The sequence below is a fragment of the Filicampus tigris genome, chromosome 21, assembly GCF_054856515.1.
Source record: "Filicampus tigris isolate MCC_2025a chromosome 21, RoL_Ftig_1.0, whole genome shotgun sequence".
In the NCBI taxonomy this organism is placed as follows: domain Eukaryota; kingdom Metazoa; phylum Chordata; class Actinopteri; order Syngnathiformes; family Syngnathidae; genus Filicampus; species Filicampus tigris.
In genome coordinates, this window is record NC_141237.1 from 2,606,362 (window position 1) to 2,627,008 (window position 20,647).

At 42.5% G+C, this 20,647-nt stretch overlaps 2 protein-coding genes across 5 annotated transcripts in view; both read left to right on the top strand.

The window, feature by feature from the left end:
* LOC147127124 (uncharacterized) overlaps positions 1–16,369 on the top strand; it is a 32,599-nt gene extending 16,230 nt beyond the window's left edge. For all 3 annotated transcript variants that reach the window (XM_086020555.1, XM_086020554.1, XM_086020556.1), the window contains 42 exons: positions 2,733–2,980; positions 3,058–3,228; positions 3,337–3,468; positions 4,697–4,771; positions 5,223–5,309; positions 5,675–5,825; positions 5,907–5,956; positions 6,105–6,278; positions 6,366–6,392; positions 6,840–6,902; positions 6,979–7,053; positions 7,124–7,183; positions 7,260–7,376; positions 7,532–7,585; positions 7,680–7,715; positions 7,913–8,047; positions 8,121–8,171; positions 8,238–8,273; positions 8,408–8,452; positions 8,687–8,749; positions 9,003–9,038; positions 9,110–9,193; positions 9,273–9,338; positions 9,435–9,497; positions 10,544–10,630; positions 10,715–10,750; positions 10,833–10,886; positions 11,366–11,422; positions 11,507–11,566; positions 11,965–12,006; positions 12,160–12,187; positions 12,256–12,324; positions 12,662–12,681; positions 12,758–12,856; positions 12,942–13,092; positions 13,161–13,252; positions 13,504–13,632; positions 13,815–13,862; positions 13,943–14,005; positions 14,099–14,296; positions 14,465–14,580; positions 15,453–16,369. In XM_086020555.1, coding sequence (XP_085876681.1) covers positions 2,733–2,980; positions 3,058–3,228; positions 3,337–3,468; positions 4,697–4,771; positions 5,223–5,309; positions 5,675–5,825; positions 5,907–5,956; positions 6,105–6,278; positions 6,366–6,392; positions 6,840–6,902; positions 6,979–7,053; positions 7,124–7,183; positions 7,260–7,376; positions 7,532–7,585; positions 7,680–7,715; positions 7,913–8,047; positions 8,121–8,171; positions 8,238–8,273; positions 8,408–8,452; positions 8,687–8,749; positions 9,003–9,038; positions 9,110–9,193; positions 9,273–9,338; positions 9,435–9,497; positions 10,544–10,630; positions 10,715–10,750; positions 10,833–10,886; positions 11,366–11,422; positions 11,507–11,566; positions 11,965–12,006; positions 12,160–12,187; positions 12,256–12,324; positions 12,662–12,681; positions 12,758–12,856; positions 12,942–13,092; positions 13,161–13,252; positions 13,504–13,632; positions 13,815–13,862; positions 13,943–14,005; positions 14,099–14,296; positions 14,465–14,580; positions 15,453–15,654 — 3,650 coding nt within the window. In that variant the 3' untranslated portion in view covers positions 15,655–16,369. The remainder of the gene's footprint in view (positions 1–2,732; positions 2,981–3,057; positions 3,229–3,336; positions 3,469–4,696; positions 4,772–5,222; positions 5,310–5,674; positions 5,826–5,906; positions 5,957–6,104; positions 6,279–6,365; positions 6,393–6,839; positions 6,903–6,978; positions 7,054–7,123; positions 7,184–7,259; positions 7,377–7,531; positions 7,586–7,679; positions 7,716–7,912; positions 8,048–8,120; positions 8,172–8,237; positions 8,274–8,407; positions 8,453–8,686; positions 8,750–9,002; positions 9,039–9,109; positions 9,194–9,272; positions 9,339–9,434; positions 9,498–10,543; positions 10,631–10,714; positions 10,751–10,832; positions 10,887–11,365; positions 11,423–11,506; positions 11,567–11,964; positions 12,007–12,159; positions 12,188–12,255; positions 12,325–12,661; positions 12,682–12,757; positions 12,857–12,941; positions 13,093–13,160; positions 13,253–13,503; positions 13,633–13,814; positions 13,863–13,942; positions 14,006–14,098; positions 14,297–14,464; positions 14,581–15,452) is intronic.
* Positions 16,370–16,826: 457 nt separating this feature from the next.
* ggh (gamma-glutamyl hydrolase (conjugase, folylpolygammaglutamyl hydrolase)) lies at positions 16,827–20,611 on the top strand. 2 transcript variants are annotated; one of them, XM_086020581.1, is made up of 10 exons: positions 16,827–16,910; positions 17,121–17,147; positions 17,239–17,347; positions 17,447–17,497; positions 18,139–18,223; positions 18,306–18,444; positions 18,549–18,655; positions 19,443–19,533; positions 19,614–19,748; positions 19,834–20,611. In XM_086020581.1, exons 1-10 carry the CDS (start codon positions 16,880–16,882, stop codon positions 19,950–19,952), a joined length of 894 nt encoding a protein of 297 aa, XP_085876707.1. In that variant the 5' UTR covers positions 16,827–16,879; the 3' UTR covers positions 19,953–20,611. The 2 variants fall into 2 exon arrangements, with proteins under 2 accessions (XP_085876707.1, XP_085876706.1); XM_086020580.1 differs by lacking the exon at positions 16,827–16,910 and having other exon boundaries at positions 16,917–17,147.
* The last annotated feature ends 36 nt before the right edge of the window (positions 20,612–20,647 follow it).

A 20,647-nucleotide genomic window follows, 5' to 3' on the forward strand; every position in this document is an offset into this window, starting at 1 on the left:
TAATTTCCTCCTGAGCCAACATGGTCATCTGATTTCTTTTTTTTTTTTTTCTTCTCATTATTGGTTCCCAGTATTGAATGAAGTCAGCCTCCAACTCAGCTCAGTTTACTGAAAACATGAACACCACGTCACAGTTGGCACCGACCCATTGTTGTGCACTTTGTATCGGCCAAGTGTGTGTGATTGCAAGTGGCACTGGGACGATCTTTGCACTGTGTGTGTGTGATCTACTCTCCCCTCATGAATATGCTTGAATTTGTCATGTTAACAGCAACCAAATGTTGAAGTGATCTCAGAGCATGCAACCGCCATCAAGCATGCATCTGCATGAGCGCATGACAAGTGTGCGTTTCTTAATTGCATGGGTAGCGCCTTGTAGTCGGTGATTTCAATGGCTGAAAGGCCATAGCCTTGTCTAAGGGCTGCATTGTGACATCTGTAGGCTTTTCTTCAGTGTTCATGGCAACGCTTGGTCCCGATTATATGTTATTAAGTCAAAATATTAGAAACACTACATGTAGCTGTCCACGAGAGTATCCGTTGGACACATTCTACAGAACCAAGTAACCTTTTCTCTCTGTGGAGCGTTTGGATCCCTCTCAACGGGACTAAGACCAAGGATGTTAACACCGGTTGCTATCCACAAGAGAGGAATGAATGTTGTAGTGTGATCCTACCACAAAGGCGTGTTGTCTTAGTTACAATGCCGTCTTACCAGAAAAAAGGGCGTTCGCCTGGCCTGATCCCCAACGATTCCTCCATGGCTTGATTACACACCGCGGAGTTTCGCTTCAGTGCAGGTGCAAGTGGGGAGACCCGGACCGGAATTACGTTGAGGTTTCCTACAGCTGATATCCTGGCGAAAAAAACCAAGCGACACTCAAGTTGTCAATCGGCGACCTGGTCCGAATACTCTGGTGGAGTTCCTTGAGAAGTTGAATGGGAATACAGTACACGTCTTTGTGTGTGTCCAGCTGTTTAGTCAGAACATGAAGTGATGTCATGGACTGAGCTGTGGGAATGTTGTCCCAAGAACCTCGCCAGGAACCGGCTGGATCTCCTCACTCAGTGGATCATAATTACGGAATAAGCCTTAATTAGTCCACCAGTGGGGAAATTCCGATGTTACAGCATGAAAGTGGATAGTAGTGGCAGACAAGAACACGATTATGACGATGTCGGATTTCTTTTTTTTTTTTTTTGCATTCAGCGGCCTGTATCGGCACCTTAGTATAAGCTATTAGCAGTAAATTGGCCATTGTACATGTATAAATAGTTACTACTCAAAAGTGAATATTAACAGCTTTAATAATAGTCCACAGAATGTTGCAAATCTAGAAAAACATGACGTATAATTGAAGCAGTCAGTCTAAGCAGGTAAGAATGAGTGTTGGGTTTGAAAGTTTCATGTCCTGCTCAGTCAGACTTTCTCACAATTAGTCAGCAGTCACGTATTTCCCGTTGGAAATGCGTCGGGAGGTGAGCTGAGTCAGCCAAGCCCCCTTTCTGCTTCTCAGCTCTAAAAGTCAAGTCAAGTTTATTTGGATAGCCCTTCATCACAAGAGTCTCAACGGGCTTGACAACCAAGGCAAGGAAAAACTCAAAACCTCATATCAAAAGCCAGTCGTTAAAAAAAAAAAAAACATGGCGCCAAGTCGAGTTAAGCGCCTTCTGGTGACGTGGGGGGTTGCGTTCCAATTAGAACATGTGTCAGAAGTGCGCCTGACTTCCTGCGGGGGGCGTTACTGGCCTGCGGGGGCTCCTAGCCTGCTGCGAGTCCCATTTACAGGAGCTGCCTTTGTGCTGCACAACTATATTAGCGCGGTCTTAATGTCTTCCAGATGTGCACGGGCAAGCTGCCACTAGGGGGCGCTACATTACCACGTGGCCGGCATTGTCCCGCTAAGGAAAACCAGCTGTCTGCACGTGTGTGTGTGTGTGCGCGTGCGTGCGTGCGTGCGTGCGCATTAGTCTGGCCTGTGCCACATTTTGTTTATTGTACTAGTAAAGGTGCACGGGAGGCTGCGGGTTTTCCTCATGGATGGATGCGTGTTATTTATAGCACGTATATGACATGTTGCCCGACTCGAGGGAATCGTATAAAAGACAGACTGTGACTTTCCAGCGAGCAAAGCAGAAATAAATGTGGAAAAAAAATGCTACAAATCCATATTGAACTACAATGCTACATGGAAAAGACATATAATAGAACACAGTGTTCAAGTGATGTCTAAGTAGACGCTCAGTGGATATTTCATTAGGTACACAGCCTAGATCCAATCCAAGACCTGTCCTTAATTTCGATGTTTGAGGTGCAAACACGTTGCAAAGAGACAACGCGCTATATGTTAACATCTCATTGCTTTGTTGTTAGCATAAGCATTCCTAATCCACAGACGGTGGAAATGCCTTTTTCTTGATTTGTTTTGACGGTGGACGAAAGTTTGAAAGTGCCCTACTGTCACCTTCAGGACTTAAGTGGGACAGCTGCTGTTTAAGTTCATGTATGTGTCCATTCGTTGATCAATGTCTCTTAGTGCTGAAAAACATCTTATCTTAGTTTATCTTGTCTTAGCTTAGTGTCCCACCACTACATCCACAGGACTTGTTGTTGACATTTGTCAATTGTTTTGGCCAAAATCTAATCAAATTCAAACACAGCTTCTCTTATTTTCCAGTCCCACCATTAGTCTTTGTAAAAGTGTGTGACCGTTCTTTGGTCTTGTCCCCAGGTCGAGGTTCTCAGGACAATCTGGAGCTGACCGAGTTTATCGGCTTCCCCCTCCCGGAGTCCGTCTCCTTTGTGACGGGCTTCCAGGGGTACCCCGCCTACAGCTTCGGAGCGGACGCCAACGTGGCCCGCGTCACCAAGTCCGTCTTACCGGACCCCTTCTACTACGACTTTGCCATCACCGTCATGGCCAAGCCCACCACGCGGCAGGGCGGCGTCTTATTCGCCATCACTGACGCATCCCAACAAGTAACCGGTCCTCGTCCCTACAGCGCCGTTTGTCAACCGCCACGGCTGACTAACCTCCCGTGTTTCCCGTCTTACAGGTGGTCCAGCTGGGTGTGGCGCTGTCTGAGGTGGAGGACGGTTCCCAGAGGGTGGTCTTCTACTACGCTGACCCCACCACTGGAGGCAAGACCCAGGAGGCGGCTTCCTTCAAGATGGGCGACCTGACGGGGAGGTGGGCCAGGTTCACCTTGACGGTTGAGGGCACCGAGGTAGGCGTTGTCACATCTCACAAAATGTCCGTCCCGTAAAGTACAATTCGTGCCATGTTGAAAACGGATGGATGTACTTTTGTGACGCTGACGTCTTTGTCGCCGCAGGTGCGTCTCTACATGGACTGCGAGGAGTACCACCGCGTGGCGTTCCTCAGGAGCCCTCAGCCCCTCACCTTTGAGGCCAGCTCGGGTGTCTTTGTGGGCAGCGCAGGGGCCACGGGCCTGCCCCACTTTGTGGTGAGTTACCCTTTGATTTAAAAAAATGCTGTTTTCTTCAGAAGAACTTTTAAAGGGGTAAAATGTTGGGTTTTTTCTCATTCCCAATAATTGAAGCCAGATCGTTGTTTCATGGAGACAATAAGCAGTTGTTGAAGACAAAAAAATATATGTATATATCATTTTAAAGCTTCTACTGGTAATGTGAGAAGTGGAAAAGTCCATTGAAGTCTTGGAGAATCGCACCAAGTAGGTTTGGCTACCTTGTGACTTCTTTCAGAAACTTTGATGTGGATTTTTTTATGTTCTCAGTGGCCTTTTTTTTTTTTTTTTTTTTACCAGATGTGGGACACATCTTGATGCTTTTTCAAGTATCTGGCACAGGATTACATGGCATACAGGAATATTACAACATATAGTGAGGGATGCAGAAACCCGTGTTTGCGTTTGGCCTAATTGAAAGGCTGTTCAAGGAGAAGGAGAAAAAGAAGAAGAAATTGGGTTGCGGGGTGACATCATCCAGAAACACTGCAAACTTTTTCTCGCTTACGACTTCATCTTATCTTCCAGTAGACTCCCCCTTCATCCCCCCCAGCTCCTTTTTGTTGAGTTCCAGCTGTTTGCGCTGCTGACTAATAAGTCTGAAAAATGAGCCACAGAATGTTGCCTCATAAATGGTAACATGAAATAAACTCAAACATTTGATCACAAGTACCACCTAAAAAGTGCACCATGTAGCCAACGTTAAAAATAAATGTGGCAAAAATGTTTTCCCCATGCACTCTGATTTTGCAAGAAGAAAAAAATGAAGGGCAATTTTCACATAGGCAGCTTTGTGCATTGGTCATCAAAATATGGACCAAAACATTAGTTGCATCTTTTAAAAATTAAATTGATCAACTAGTGGTTGGGCTGCAGACTGTAATCTCAATTCTTCAGTATCCAAAACATTTTGGACAATTACATGCTTCCAACGTTTTGGCAACAGTTTAGGAAAGTTCCTCATCTCTTCCCAAGAGTCCATAAAGGCTTACTCGGCTGAATTTGGTGTGGAAGAACAACCTCATAAACACACAAAACATTCCCATATAGCTCAGGGACGCTATAATAGCAGCAAAGGGACGTCGTGTGTGTCAATTGTGCTGTCCTGCGTGGGAAATGCCACGTTAAGGCTCCATTCAAATGCCTGCAAAGAAAGCGCTAACGAGTGGTGCGCAACTCGTCATCACTTTTCTTTGTTTCCCTCCAGGGTTCCATCCAGCAGCTGCTGCTCAAGTCCGATCCCACGGCCCGTGACGACCAGTGCGAGGAGGACGACCCTGATGTAAGAAGCGCACACGCACCTACAGACACACCCACGCATGCTGAAACAAGCGCGCGGGCTCCTTCCGCTGGCCAAAATGTGCATTGCAGGAATATCAATTTATAACGTTTGAGCACAAAGTGTGGAGTATAATCATGCTAATGTTGAAATAAAGGATTAAAAACAAATAATGATAATAAGAATAGAATGTTTGCTATTTTTTCTCATTTTTTACGTCAAACAAAATTAACAAAAACTGAAGAATATGATTTGAAAAATAAGTGAGCAATATTTTCCGATTCCAAATAAACACAATAATAGCTAAATAAATGAAGAACTAAATGTGTTTCTATTATATGTCTACCTAAAAAAAAAGAAAAAAAAGAAAATGTTTTAAAAATGGATAGAAAGTAAAATAAATAAATTCATTTCTGCTCTATACTCATGATTATTTTTCACTTGTCCTCATCAGGTGTCCGGAAGCGGCGACGACACATATGGGGACATGGAGGGAAAAGAGGAAGTCAAGAAAGTTGTGGAACAGAAGGAGTACCAAAAGGTAGACACACACACTCACATACACAGGCCGTATCATGAAAGTGTTTTCTTTTTTTTCCTGTCTCAAACTTTATATCTTAACTTCATCATCAGGCTTTTGATACGCAGAAAAAAAACATCACTTGAACATTATTGTTTTCAACTTATTGAATTTGTCAGACATGAACAATATTCAGAGCGTACTGTAAAAGTGCAGTCCCAAGTGTTTTGCAGTTCCACCTACTGGCATGCAGAAAGGCTGTTGCGTGTGAACGCTGTTGCCATGGCGAGGGAGGTTGATAGATAGAAGGATCATTGCATGGCCTTTATGCCTTCACCATTTTTTTATTGTACCGTGTTCATAAAGCTTTCGTGTCATTTTATTAGGAACTGCTGCACCCCACATCAAGTAGCCCGGTCCAGGCCCCCCCCACCGAGATGCCTACCAGTTATGATGATGATGATGATGATGATGATGAAACTGGAGACGACATTGAAGAGGCTTCCGGCCAGGAAATGCAGGACCCCACGCCCGCAGGTAAAGAAAGAAAATATGAAATATATCAATGATATTTACATTAGGTGGACAATATTTTCATATTTGGACATGTGAAATCAGTTACAGTGCGACTCGCCCATTCAGCAACAGCAGCCTCCAAGCCCGACTCTGTAAGTCCACATGAATGTTTTTAGACTTGGTGAAGCAGCATAAGGCTCTTGCTACTCTTGGTGTTGTCCAATGCTTATCACAGAAATAATGACCAGGCTATAAATATACAATAATTGAGTTATTTACACGTGTGTTCATTTCATCCAGGTATCTACGGGACAGAAAGGCGAGAGAGGTGAGCCAGGTGAACAAGGCCCCCCAGGACCCGCCGGCCCACCGGGAGAAAACTCTGAATTGGCAGGCGAGCCCGGACCACGCGGTCCGCCAGGACCGCCAGGACCTCAGGGCCCTCCTGGAGCTGCAGGAAAAGACGGACAGCATGTACGTTTTGCCACTTCGTATTGTCACAGAAACAATTGACTGAAATGATCTAATAAAATGTGTTTTGTCACTATTTTGGTCTCATAGGGAACAAAAGGAGAAAATGGTACTCCGGTAAGTAAATTATGACATACCATACATGCTAACTGATGGTAAATGCATCCCTGCATCGCTTTGGAGTCATTGAGAAGAATCTGTGGTCTCATTGGCTTGAAAATTGAACAAGAACTGAACAATGATCACTATCAATTAACTTTGTTTATAGAGACCTTTAAAAGCAACCATCACTGCTGTACAAAAATTAGACATATAAAAACAAAGACTCTTAAAACAATGGTAATAACAAAAACAGTAAACACCACAAAATACTAAAACAATGCGGTGTCTCATGCTGAGTCAAAACCCATAGATTAAAAATCTGCTTTAAGAAGAGTTTTGAAAATGGGCAGAGAGCGAACTTGCTTTAGTAGGAAAACAGCAGGAGTCCCAAAATTCAACCCTGTGGAACACCGTTCGGCAGAGCGGGACATTGTGGATCATGAAATGATTGATTTTTTTCAGGGGGATACTGGTCCTCCAGGATTCCCAGGCCTTCAAGGAGAGCCTGGACCCAAAGGAGAAAAGGTACTTTCACACGAAATTCCCCTAAGTGCAAAATAAAAATAAACGTGACTCACTATAACAGTCTATTCGCCTCCAGGGTGATAATGGGGTTGGACAGCCGGGGCTTCCGGGACCTCCCGGACCTCCAGGCCGCTTCTCCTCCAAGTTCCTGGTAATAAGTTGATTTTTTTGCAATCTTAACATTTAGTTGTTGATTTTTTTTCCCACTGTGAACTTGTCAGGAGGGATCAGGCTCGGCTGCGGGTTTCGACGACTTTGACGGCGATATGGAGATCATTCGAGTGAGAACGAGCCCACTGCAAATGATAATGTCATCACTTTGTTGATGACTGAGGTATTAATCATTTCAAATGTCAGGGACCCCCCGGCGCTCCAGGACCCCGCGGCCCCCCTGGGGCCCCGTCTGAGACAGTCATACCTGGACCACCTGGGCTTCCTGGGAAAGATGGAGAAAAGGGACAAACTGGACTTCCTGTAAGCACAGCGGTCTTTCTAATCAGCGGTCAATATAATCTCACATTCAATCAGTCAGTAAACAGACAAAATATGGACGTCTTAAAGTAAAAAACAACTTTTTTTTTTTTGAAACTGTGTTTAAAAAATAACCAAATGTCTTCTCTCTCTTTCAGGGAGTTGATGGACACAAAGGAGAACAAGGACCTGTTGGACAAAAGGGAGACATGGTGATTTCATTCTATTGATATCATTTTTTATTTATTTTTTTTGTCACTGAAATTCTGAAAATTGGAATCAAACTCCCACAATTTAATTCAACAGGGAGAACCTGGAGTGGACGGCCCACCAGGACCTAAGGTACAATTTGTATTGATTTAGTTTGTTATTGCACTAAAAATCAGCGAGTAATTAACTGCCACCCATAAAGGTTTGTAATTGCCTGTAGATGCCACAAGGTGGCGACAAAGCCCTTTTTTTTCTTTTATTAGACAAGGTTTATGTCCATTGTTTTTGATACACTGAAGAATCTTGTGCTTTATTTTGTCATATTCCAGGGAGATCAGGGCCCTCATGGCTTCCCAGGACTTGCCGGCCCAGAGGGTCCAGAGGGCAGGGTCGGGCCCCAGGGTCCAGCGGGTCCTCCTGGGCCCCCCGGCCCCCCAGCCAAAGGCTTCCCGTTTGACATTGAGGTACGTAGAATAGAAAACGCTGACATGTGTGCCATACATACGCTATCTTGACATCATACTTTGATATTTTCAGAACCTGCAAGGTTCGCAATTGCTCAGTGGTCCTGCATCAGAATTGTTTCGGGTATGACTTCGCAGAAGGTTCTGTCCCTAGGATGAGAACATTTATTTATTCATCTGTTTTCAACAGGGTCTTCCAGGAGCTCCTGGACTTCGAGGACCAAAGGTAACACACACTTCCTCTCAGCAACTTTAATATTTCATTCATATTATTTAATAATTCCCATTTGGAGGGAAGCTGTACTCTACAAGTCTAGTTGGCCATTACTTATGTTCACCATCATTTTGTTTGCCTCACAGGGTGAAGAAGGCCTCCAAGGTCCTGATGGAGAGCCAGGTCTTAAGGTCCGTGTCCAGACCTGGACTGTATACCAGGAATACATGTTGAACATCATGCGTGTTGTATGTGTGACTTGTGAATGCATGGCCATGTATGTCTTGTAGGTGATGAATTCATGATGATGGTCATATATGTATTTGTGGACATATGAGTCTAATCCATGTTCGTGGTCATACACGTGAAGTATGATAAATGTGTTCAGTGTCATCTATTTTTGTGATCATGCATGGTGTGTGCAGGGTGAGCCCGGAGCTGCAGGTCCACCGGGTTTAGCAGGACCAGAGGGAACCAAAGGTTCTGAGGTCAGTGAACGCATCACCTGAACAACCAAAAGTTCCAGAGACAGAGCAAGTGTCCTAATATACCACTCAGAAAAAGGGCGTCCACTTCCGTGCCTTTCTGTGCCTCCTCCAGTGTCTCTGCATCTTTGTTGCAACCTGCTGATGACACGGTGTGACACTGCCACTTTCGTGTCAAGCTGCCACAGAGAGACTGGAAGAGTCACAGAAAGGCATTTTGTAGCTAGTGAATGAATTACATATGTCTTGCATTTAGGGTCTTAAGGGAGACGCCGGTGCTCTGGGACAAAAGGTAAAAACCACACCTGACTTTGCCATTGTGTTAACTTACTGCCATACTCACATCACCAACCTGCTCCTCAGGGCGAGCCAGGACGTGATGGGCTCACACTACCTGGCCCTCCAGGACCTCCCGGACCTCCAGGACCCGCCGTCAGCCTCAATGAAGTTAGTCACAAGCAATCGAGGCCACTTAAGTCTGAAAACTTTGCTCGTTCTTCATGCCTCCTCTCCTCCTCTTCCTCAGCTCCTCCTCAACGACACGGACGGTGTCTTTAACCTCTCTGGGATTTTCGAGGCTCAAGGATTGTCTGTGAGTGTCACAAAAATGAAAAAAAAAAAAAAAGATTCAGAATGTGATTGCAATGTTGAGGAACATGCAGTGATCGTCTACCCTCGCGATCCACAGGGACAACAAGGCCCCAAGGGAGACGCCGGAGTGCCAGGTGTTGAAGGACCTCCAGGACTAAAGGTAAGTGTGCGCACACGATGCAACTTGAAAGCACCAAATTGGCCACAGGTGGGACTAAAACACGTCCAGAATAGGACGGTTCAGTTTGGAAAGTATTGGACAATACTGCAAAAGTGTTAAAAAAAATAAATAAATAAAGGAAAAATACAATGACAATAAAGTTGTTGGTTTTTTTAAGTTGCGTAAAAAGTCCGAATTTGACAAGAAAACAGTCGTACATTTTACTTTATACAAAGCATACATACAGTACTTTTATAAATATTATGTTTTGTCTTTTTTGTAACATGTTTTGGAAAGTCTTTATTCTTGTAAAATTGTTCCTTCCATTTTTTTTTTCTTTTTCTCAAAATTAGAACTCTTTCTTTCAAGAAATATGACTTGACGATTGTAAGATTGGTTTCTTAAAAAAATGCCTTTTTCTTGAAAATTACTACTTAATGCTCATTATAATTTGACAATCTTAAAGGAGAAATATGTATTTTTGTAAGATTAGTTTTTTCTCTAAAAAAAACGGACTTCTTCCATGAATAAATACTGCTTTATTCTCATAATATTATGACTTTTTTCTGCAAAAAATACTCACTTATCCTCATATTATTCCTACTTTTTAGATTGAAAACCAAAACATGTATTCTTGTAAAAATATGATTATATTTTAATGATCGAGTATTCTGTACATTTTTTTTTTCTGAAAAAAGCTTTTCCTTGAAAAAATGCCTTTTTTTTTGCCTTGAGACTTTTGACTATTTCTTGGAGTTCTTTTCAGTGTGGCTTCTCTACTCCCTCGTACAACTCATCGCACGTCCACACGGTGGCGGCAGAACGGTGGCGGCAGAGCATTAAAAGCAACTTGCCGCTTCCTTTTGTCACCATAGCGATTTGAATTATGCAAAGAAGCCCCGGAATCGAATATGATTGAATAAAAACCTGCCTTAATGGGGAGCACATTAACTTTTCACTTAACATTTGAAAAAAAAAAAAAATTGCACATTAACATTCATTTATTAGTGGCTGGCCTTCTCTCAGCGTTCACGTTTTTTGCTCAGGGGGAGAAAGGTGAGCCGGCAATGTTCATGTCTGAGAATGGGTCCATATACGACCTGTCTTCTCTAAAGGGCGACAAAGGATACAAGGTGATATTCACAAAACATTTCTTAGACGTTTTGAGATGACATACTTAAGGAAAAGGTGTGTTTATTGTCTAAAATTGTCTGTAGGGTGACATCGGCGCAACTGGACCTCCCGGACCACTCGTAAGTTTTTGAATTCAAAACGATGATTGAAGACGATGCGTTCAAGGACTGCAGGAGCTGACTGTTGTTTATTCCCAAACAGGGACTGATGGGAATGCCAGGACCAAAAGGGGACTTTGGCTTCCCCGGAAGACCCGTAAGCATTTGAAATTCAACAAAACACAATGAACCTCTCTTGAAAAGATCCACACACACAAATTCCGAAAACTATGACTTGATTTATGTCTCTGTCCTCCTAAGGCATTCAAAGTGGCTTATAAGTGGATCACACCTGTTGTCTGCACAGCCTGTGGGCTCATTGACTCAGTCGTGTTGACACAAACATTCCATTTGTGCATGATGTTTAGAGTGTGAATCAATCCCCCGAAGCGTCAATTTGATGGGATTAAAATGAAGGATTCATTGGCATTTACAAGCGTGAGTCAATATTTACAAAAACAACAACACAGGCTTGTTGTTTGAGACTTAGCCAAGCCAGTTACACCCTCCGGCCACATCATTAGGGACCGGACATGTCTGCTTTTGCACAACCAGTAATGCTGAACTTAATTCAATTAGGACAATGAGAACAATGCAATTGATTTCACAATCGTGTATTTGCCTGTGTATGTGTAGGGTCGTGTTGGTTTGACGGGACCCAAAGGAGAGAAAGGAGAATCTGTCGGCAAACCCGTGAGTCACCATGTGAAAAATCATTTGTATTCTTTAATAACTGAACCAGGCGTCCAATTTGATTGACTTTGACTCCATCCGCAGGGACTCCCAGGTCCTCCCGGGCGACCGGGCCGACCCGGAATGTTCCGGTGCCACAATGGAGTAAGAAAGCAATGCAAATGACTCGTTTAGTCTGAAATGAATATTTTGATTAACAGTGAACCCTCATTTAGCTCGGGGAATACATTCCAGCCGAAAATATTTTCAACATATTTAATGTTTAAACACCACCAACATGGTTGGCTTAGTGCTGATATACGACGCAAAACACCATAGAGGAGCTAAGAGAAATTAGTATATATTTTGCTCTAATTACAAACCTTCAAACGACTGCTACAACCACGGAGCAGCAACACATACAAACACACACTCTACCTCTTCTTCTTGCTTTCAATAACACTGCATCTCTTCCAGTAGCTCAGTGCTGCCCGGCAAATTGTGGCACATTGTGGTACTACACCGACGTAGTCGTTAATTTGCTAACTCTGCTACCTTTCCAGACGGTGTTCCCAGTCCCTGCCAGACCCTTCTGCAAAATGCCGGTAAGTCACTTTTTCACAGATTATTAATATTTTATAATTTTATAATCACACGATTAATACGTTATTCATATTTTGAATTCGCCTCACGTTTCATCTTCGATACTTCATTCTTTATGAATAAAGTCGTTACTGACAGCTGTGTTTCATCCCCAGCTCAATCCCAACGGCAGCGCTGTGGCAGGTAAATGCGCCATCTGTTTCACAACATATGAGCTCACTTTTCAGAACAATCTGATTTATGTCACCAAGGTTATCATCAAGACGGGATGAAAGGACAAAAGGGAGAACGAGGCGTTCCTGGCATTCCGGCGCCCCCTAGTGAGTCAAAACCTCCAAAGTGGCCACTTCTTTTACATTCTTAAAATACATAGTTAAATCTAATCAGACGAAAGTATACTGGACTGATGAACGTAGCTATATTTCCAAGGTTTTTTTTTTTTTTTTTTTGCCTATGCCAAGTAAAGTGGGCGGAGCATGGCATCGAAGTTTAGTGATCGTTTCGAGTATTCACCGTGAAAAATTGGATACGAATGCCCATTTGTACTTTTTCATACATCCTACAATTTTAGAGAATCCTTTGTGCAGGTGTAATGAAGTGTCTCAAGAATATTACATACATTTATTATTTCTAATGATTGTTTTCTCCTCACATCAGACACATTCAAAGGACGCTTGGTAAGTTACAAATAATCAGCTTTTCCTTTCAATGCCAAAAGACAAAAATAATTTAATGTGTGTGTGTGTGTGTCAGGGAGTGAAGGGCGAGCCGGGAATCGATGGAGAAAAGGGAGAAAAGGGCGAGTCGGGGTTGCCCGGGCAACCAGGTGCTCCCGGGAAACAAGGGCCAGTGGTGAGAGCTGTTGCCGTGGCGACGTAACCGCACGATGTTCAAGTGAGACAACTCGGGCTGTAATGTCTTTTTGTGAACCCTCCAGGGACCCAAAGGCGAGTCTGTGCTCGGACCGCAAGGCCCCCGCGGAGAACCAGGCACTCCGGGTACCCCGGGCTACGGTATACCTGGTCCAGCGGGACCCCCCGGACCACCAGGGCAAACTGGAAGTTGGTCGTTAGGCTTTGGTAAAAAAGGTGTGTACATCTTCTTACTTTCCTTCTCGTAACGAGCGACTTTGAATGACTTTTTCTGCGATGCTCAGATGTGCGTATCCCTGGACCACCCGGACCTCCTGGACCCCCCGGGCCAGCCGGATCCCCAGGCTCACGTGGACCCTTTGGAGGCTCTGCTGCTGTACGTTCAATTCACACATATCAACAATATGCTGTTTGGATCAGATTTGACCCTTCATGGCCACTTTTGGTCCATTAAAAACATGAACGTGGATGTTGTTTGGATTGATCTAGGATGGAATTTGCATAAAAATGGGTTTCATTCTCGACTCAACTCTCAAATATGACAGACTATATATATTCACGTGGCAGTTCAGAAATAGTTTTAAAATGGAGCGAGGCCCGTTTCGAACGTTGATTGTGTATTTGCAGGTGACTACGTTTTCCACGGTTGAGTCCATGATGCAAAAGACGGCCCAGGAGGCAGAGGGCATGCTAGCTTACGTCATGTCCACTGGAAGTCTCTTCCTCAAGGTGTCCAAGGGCTGGAAGGAGATTCAGGTGCGGGCATTTTGATTATGTGGAAGACTGCGTTAGTGTCAGAACAGAACTGAGGCGGCATACGCGCTCACTAATAAAAACAAAAAAAAGCTAAATGAATAACCTAGTATTAGTTTGCAAAAATGAATAATTGTGGTAAGCTCAATGCGTTTTGTATGAAATGTTTTTTTTTTTTCATCCAGCTTGGCAGTCTGCTCCACCTCTCCAGTAACATCCTCCCACAAGACGAGGTGCATATTAAAACATGATTTGAGGACTATATTGATTTTGGACTATCAAGAATGAACTTGTGTTTTTGGTGTCTATTTAGCCTGGTGCTGCCCAGCAAAAATCAGGTGGCACAATCGAGCGAGTGCGCTCCGTCAACGACAGGGTGAGGAGCGTGAGCCACACGTTGTACTTTTTATTTATTTTAAATTAATCACACCGAGTTGAATTGTTGTGATGGATGGACCCTTTTGTTCAGCTCAACCTGGTGGCTCTGAATCAGCCGCACACGGGCGACATGACGGGCCTGGACACAGCCGACCGGCTGTGCTACGAGCAGGCCAAGGCCATGGGCCTGACCCCCAACTACCGCGCCTTCGTCTCCTCCAACAAGCAGGACCTGGTCCACGTGGTCTACCCTGGCTCCAGGGACACTCTGCCCATCACCAACCTCAGGGTGAGCACCCCTTCAATGTCCAAACTGGAATTAAAGCAATTATTTTCATCCGAACGATGCTCTATTCATTTATGCACTTCACTTGAAAATGATGAAAACTAAATGGATTTAGTTCACTGGAGTTGTCAGTGGGTACGAGTGTGTGTGACGCGTGATGCCTCCTCACAGGGAGACGTGCTCTTCCGGAACTGGAGGTCCATCTTCAGTGGCGACGGAGGAGTCTTTAACACCAGGATACCCATTTACTCTTTTGACGGACGCGACGTGATAGCCGATACCTTCTGGTAAGGAAACCGCTTCCTTGTTGACGTGACTATGGTCTATTGAAAGAATAATTATTAATTTTAATAATTAGTAGGAAGAAAAAAAAAAAAATTTCCAAGAAAGAAACATCTATATACATTATTTCCAAGACAAAAAATATTTCTTTAAAGAAAAAAAAAACAATGGATAGATTGAAGAAAAAAAAGCCATATTTCTGTGAAAAAAAAGTGAAATGTTTTTTATTTCTAATTAGTGGGGACCCCTCCCCCAAAAAATGTATTAATATATTTTAATAAACTTGTCAAGAAAGTCTTATTCCAACAAAAATATTTAAAAAAAAAAGAAAAATAGTACATTGTGTGGGGAAAATAGTTGTCTTTCTGAGAAAAGTCATTTTAAAAAAAATAACTGAAAAAATCTAATCTTAATTGAAAATAGCCACAACAAAATCTTATTTTTTAAAAGCAAGAAATCATAATCTAAATGAATGCAGTCATATCTTTTCGATTTTCTTCTCTTTGTACAAGAGAAAATACATTCTTTTAAGACAACAAAAAAAAAATTTTTCCCCGAAAAAAGCTATATTTTAAGAAAATGTCATATTTTTCCAAGACAAAAGCCATATTCCTTCAAGAAAAAACTCATAATTTTTAGAAAAAGTAAAAAAAAAAAAATTGAAAAAAAGTCATAAAAGTCATAAAAACAACACATTTTGGAAGAAAAATAATCTTGTCCCCAAGATTCAGACTGTTGCAAGTCAAAAATGGAAATTTAAAAAGAAAGTATTGCCAAAAGTAGTTTTTTAAAAAAAAAAATTTAAGTCGTTGATATATCAAGATTAAAATCAAAATTGAGCCATTTGGTCTGATTTGAATTCCCGTCCCGCGTGTAGGCCCGAAAAGAGCATCTGGCACGGCTCCAGCCGGCGAGGTCTGCGCGTGGTGGACAAGCACTGCGAGATGTGGCGTGCCGACCATGTGTCGGTGGCGGGCCAGTCGTCCAGCCTGACCTCGGGCCTCCTGCTGGGCCAGCAGACGCGGAGCTGCTCCAACGACTACGTGGTCCTCTGCGTGGAGACCCACAAGAACCCCTAAGAGCCCGCCCCCAAAGAGTCGGACCCCCCTTGAGGCGTGCTGCCGAGACCTCCCGTCTGTTTCGCAACGCGGCGTCCCTTTGGCACATAAAATGAAGCATTGATGGGGCCAGTTTTCACTTTTTGCCAACTCTGGTAGGGAATGTGCTAGATTTTAGGTTGCTGCACCTCTTGACCCCCGACCCCACATTTTTTTTTTTTAAATGATCCGCAAATCGTCTCCCATTGTCCACTCCAAGGGAAGCAAAAGACAGCTCTTGAGGGCTGTTTTGTTTTGTTTACAGGTTGTCACGGAGATGTTCTAAGCAGTTTCCACTACTTCCATTGCGTCCTTCCATCGGACCGCCAGTGACCGATAATTTTGATGCACTGTACTTCATTTCTTTGCTAAATCTTCATTTTGTTTTTATTTGTGGTGTTGGCTCAGCACCGGGTATTTAATTTAAATCCATTATTTATACTGTTACAGCACATAAACATGAAATTAGAAGATGAAATCGAAGAATGTAATTTATCTTTTGTTGTTGTTTGTTTGTTTTGTGTTTTTCTACTTTTTTTGCTACTACAGTAGAATGGAGAAGAGTTGGGATGCTTATTTGGAGGGTTCAGCCTTCTGTATGTCTTGAGATACATTTTCGTGCTGAAAAAAGAAAATGGACAATTCCAAGTATTGGTTGGTGCTTTGTTAAAAAGAATAAAGTTTTCTCCTTTATCAACCTCTGCTTGTGTGTTCTTTATTGACGGTAGAAAATTCATGCCATTCAATCATGAAAACAACTTGTCAGCGTCACTTTAGTCATAGCGCTTAAAATTCTTAACATTGCAAGAACACAAGTCATAATATTCATTAATATTAATATCCTTAAAATATACTTATGAGGGTCAAATCATTTTTTAAACAAGGCAAAAGTCACATAACTGACTAAAGTCCTCATTTATTGATTTAATGGGATTTCTAAGAGAACCAGACAAACACAAACACAGCAGTCAAAAGGCCAGACTGGAAAATATGTTATATAATACAAGAAAATAGACAATATTACAAAACAAAAGTAATAACGTTACAAGAATTAAAGAGAGAAAGAGAGAGAGTTGTTTGAAAAGTTTAGTTGCACCTCTGATTTACAAAAATAGTAACAATTTGTTGGCTCGCTTTTACTTTGACGTGACGCGTGAAGCGGAAGCTGGTGCCGCTGCACTTCCGGGCAAACGCTGGATGTTCGAGTATGCTTGACTGCTGTTGTCTGAAGTCCAAAGGTGAGCAAACAACCATTTTCATCGATTTTCACTTTCACCCCGAATCGTTTTTGATGACTTTTATCGACGAGGAGTTTGCCAAGAGAGGCTGCCGCACACTCGAGTCGTTTTTGTCCTCTTGTTTCTCTTTCCGAAACATGTTTGTGCTCATGCTTTGCGTTTCTTTGCTGGTTTTGTGTTGCCTGCCGCCGCTTGACTCGACAACGCAAGCTAGCAGCAACGACAGGCCCATCATAGGTCGGTCGCCTTCACCACTTCCTCACTTTGCAAACCTGTCTCATTCTGAATTCTAAATGACATTTGTGTGTGCGCCCACGCTCTTATGAAGGTATACTGGCGCAGGATTTGTACACGCCCAAAGAAAATCAGAATGCTTACATCGCAGCCTCCTACGTCAAGTTCTTGGAGGCGGCAGGAGCCAGAGTGGTGCCCATCATGTCAGCCTTGACAGTGTCAAATCAACATTAACATCCGCATCATCATTATTATGATGGACTTCTCGACTTGCCAATGCATTTAAACTCCTCTCTTTGCAGGATCAATCAGACTGATGAAGAGTACAGGAGACTCTTCAACTCCCTCAATGGGTACGTGTGGGATGCAAGTTGCGTGCAGTTTCATTTGATTTAGTTTGTATTTTATTGGTTTATGTGACAGGGACAGAAGCAAGGGAAAGCAAAGGAAGCAAAACTGCTGCACAGCATCATAGTGTTCATCGTGGTGCTCAGAGCAAAAGCTCGTTCGCAGCCCTTGTCCCTTGTATAAACAGTTAAAATGCAGAGACGTTTGGAAATACAGTGACGTTTGCACAGCACCGTGACATTTACACTATGCGGAGGAATGAGAAGATGAAAACAAAGCAAAGAGACACATTCGGCCTTAAACATGAGGACACTGCTGCTTCTTTTTGTATTTTCTTGCGCAATAAAAGCTTAAAGAGTTCTTTTAATTTATTATAAAAAACACAAATTTACCGGTTGCACATGCTCGACTAGAAGAACAAATGACTTGCACACTTTTAAAGTTGACTGGCAAAATGCCACCTGAAAAGGAATAAAAACAAAGGAAAAAAAAAAAGACTGTAAGTAGTAATCATTCAAAATATTTTTTTAGTTAAGTGTATTGTAAGTTTTACACATTTAAGAAACAAAAGTCATATTACAAGGGGAAACAGCAACATTTCCTTGTCACTAATTGTCATTGTCGCGCTTGTGTGACCGCCCACCAGCGTGCTTTTCCCCGGAGGCGGGGCCAGCATCTTCTCGTCGGGCTACCAGAGGAGCTCCAAGATTTTCTACGAGATGACTCTGGAGGTAGTAACCCGATCGATCGCACAACAAAGCGACTCACCTGTTTGTGCAAGAGTTGAAACCGCGAGCGTGTGGGCTGGTGCAGGCCAACCGCAGAGGCGACTATTTTCCAATCTGGGGGACGTGCCTGGGCCTGGAGCAGCTCCTCCTCTTGACCAACGGTGTCTCGCTACTCACGCGCACAAACACCACCGAAGTGTCCTTGCCGCTCAACTTCACCAAAGGTAGGAGGAGCCAGCATCTTGAGGTGTCGCAACGTCAGTGGTAGCATTTTTTATTTTTATCTATGTATTTTTTTATGAATTAATTTTTGTCCCCCGGGCTCCAGAGGCCAAAGGTAGCAGAATGTTCCGAGGCTTCCCCGCTGAACTCATGGACGCATTGGCCTTGGAACCGCTCACTGAGAACTCGCACCGCTGGAGTTTGGCAATGGAGGTACAACAATAAGCTCAGCTTTTTTGGGAGGGTGAGGAATCTGTCATCATTCAAGGAAAAAAAGTATTATTATATATATATTTTTTAATGGAAAACAAAACATTTTTGAAACAAAACAACATTTTTTTGAGAATTTGTTTTTGCAACAATTTTAACTTTTTGAAAAAGAAAATTTTGTTTGTAGTCAACAATATAATTTAGATGTGTTAAATATGCAATAATGGATATAAATAAAAATAAATATTGTACTGTAAAAAGGCTTTTTTTTTTTAAAACGTTTTTAATAAATAGTGTACAATTTTACATAAAAACACACTTTTTCAAGAAACAAGTTAAATTTGTTCGAGTTTCACAAGAGGAACTTTTTGGAGAAAAAGAAATCCTAATCGCACATTAAAAGTTGCATTTTTTTGCAAATTGTTCATCTTTTAAGAATAGTCTTTTGTTTCAAGAGATTTTATAACACAGAAACATGTTACAAGAACAAAGCTTTATTAATTTTTAGAAAAAGTCTTACTCTTCTTGAAAAAAACAAAGACAAAACTAAGACAGTAAGTAGTAATCATACAAAATTTTTTTTAGTTAAGTGTATTGTTTTTTTTTTTTTGAAAGAGAAATAAAACAAATTGGGTGGGGAATTGTGTTTTTTGTAATTATAATTTTCCAAGAATAAAGTGAATGTATTTACGAATAAAAACTAAAATCACAGTGCTCAAGTTGAATCACGACGTATATCGTCAAGTTTTTCTGACCTCAACTTATTTGTTTCCTTTTTGTTTTTCTCTAGGCGTTCAACAGCAGCAACACGCTGACCTCATTTTACAAAGTTCTCTCCACCAACACAGACGGAAAAACCGAATTTCTGTCCACCATGGAAGGTAGGAAAGACTTGAATAGCACTTTGGCTTTGTGCTTGTCCTCCCTCTGTGCCTGACGGAACGCCTCGTGTGCTCGGTAGCGTTCGATTACCCCATTTACGGAACCCAATGGCACCCGGAGAAAAACGCCTATGAGTGGAGGAGGCCGTTTGTGGCGCACACCCCCTCGGGAGTGCGCGTCACCTTCTTCATGGCCGAGTTCTTTGTGGGTGAAGGTGCGAAAGCGGCTCTTGCTATTGCGTCGCGTAACATCAATGGAGACGTTTCTGAAGGGAGTGCTTGTTTTGTGTGTCGCCGCAGCCAGGAAGAACTTCCACCGTTTTGCCACAGAAGACGAGGAGAACCAAGCTCTCATTTACAACTTCAGTCCGGTGAAAAGCAGCGCAAAGAGCATCTTTGAGCAAATCTATTATTTCTGACACTCGCACGACAACCTGCCGTAATGCAGAAATGTTCGCCTCGTGTAACGCAACAATAGTTGACGAAAGCGTAAACTACACTTTATTTGTCCGCGAGGGTGAAAGGGCCGCTCAAAATGAAGCTCCTCATGTCAACATTGTTCCTTGCCACCAGAGGGCGCCAAAGATATACCTTATATTGACTCATGCTTTAAATTGAACATGAAGCAGCATTTTTTTTTTCAGAGAATGGAAGGTTCAAAAGATGTCGCATTCATTTTAGCTATACAGTCTGTATAGGCAACACAGTTTACACTAATGCAACATTCTTTACAATCGAAGTCTAGCTAGCAAATGATTTTAAGTATTCATTCAAGATCTTGAAAAAAAGTAAATTGTCTATTTTTTTGTTTATCATCCATGCTTGTGTTTTGCTGGGAGTCGTAGTGGAGCTAATGTCAATGTGACACAATGAACCATCATATTGATGAAATACATAGTTTTCATTGATAAAATAGCGCATGGTTTGTGTATTAGATTAATTTCTCCCATTTGTATTCTGCTGCTTGTTGTTAAATGACACACAAACTCAGGGTTGAATGTCTACTGTAAGCTATACCTGTAGAATACTCATTTTCATTTGATCGTTTGATCAGATCAATAAAGCAATAAGTCCCAAACGTTGACGTCGTTATTCTTTTGAGCCTTTACCGTCA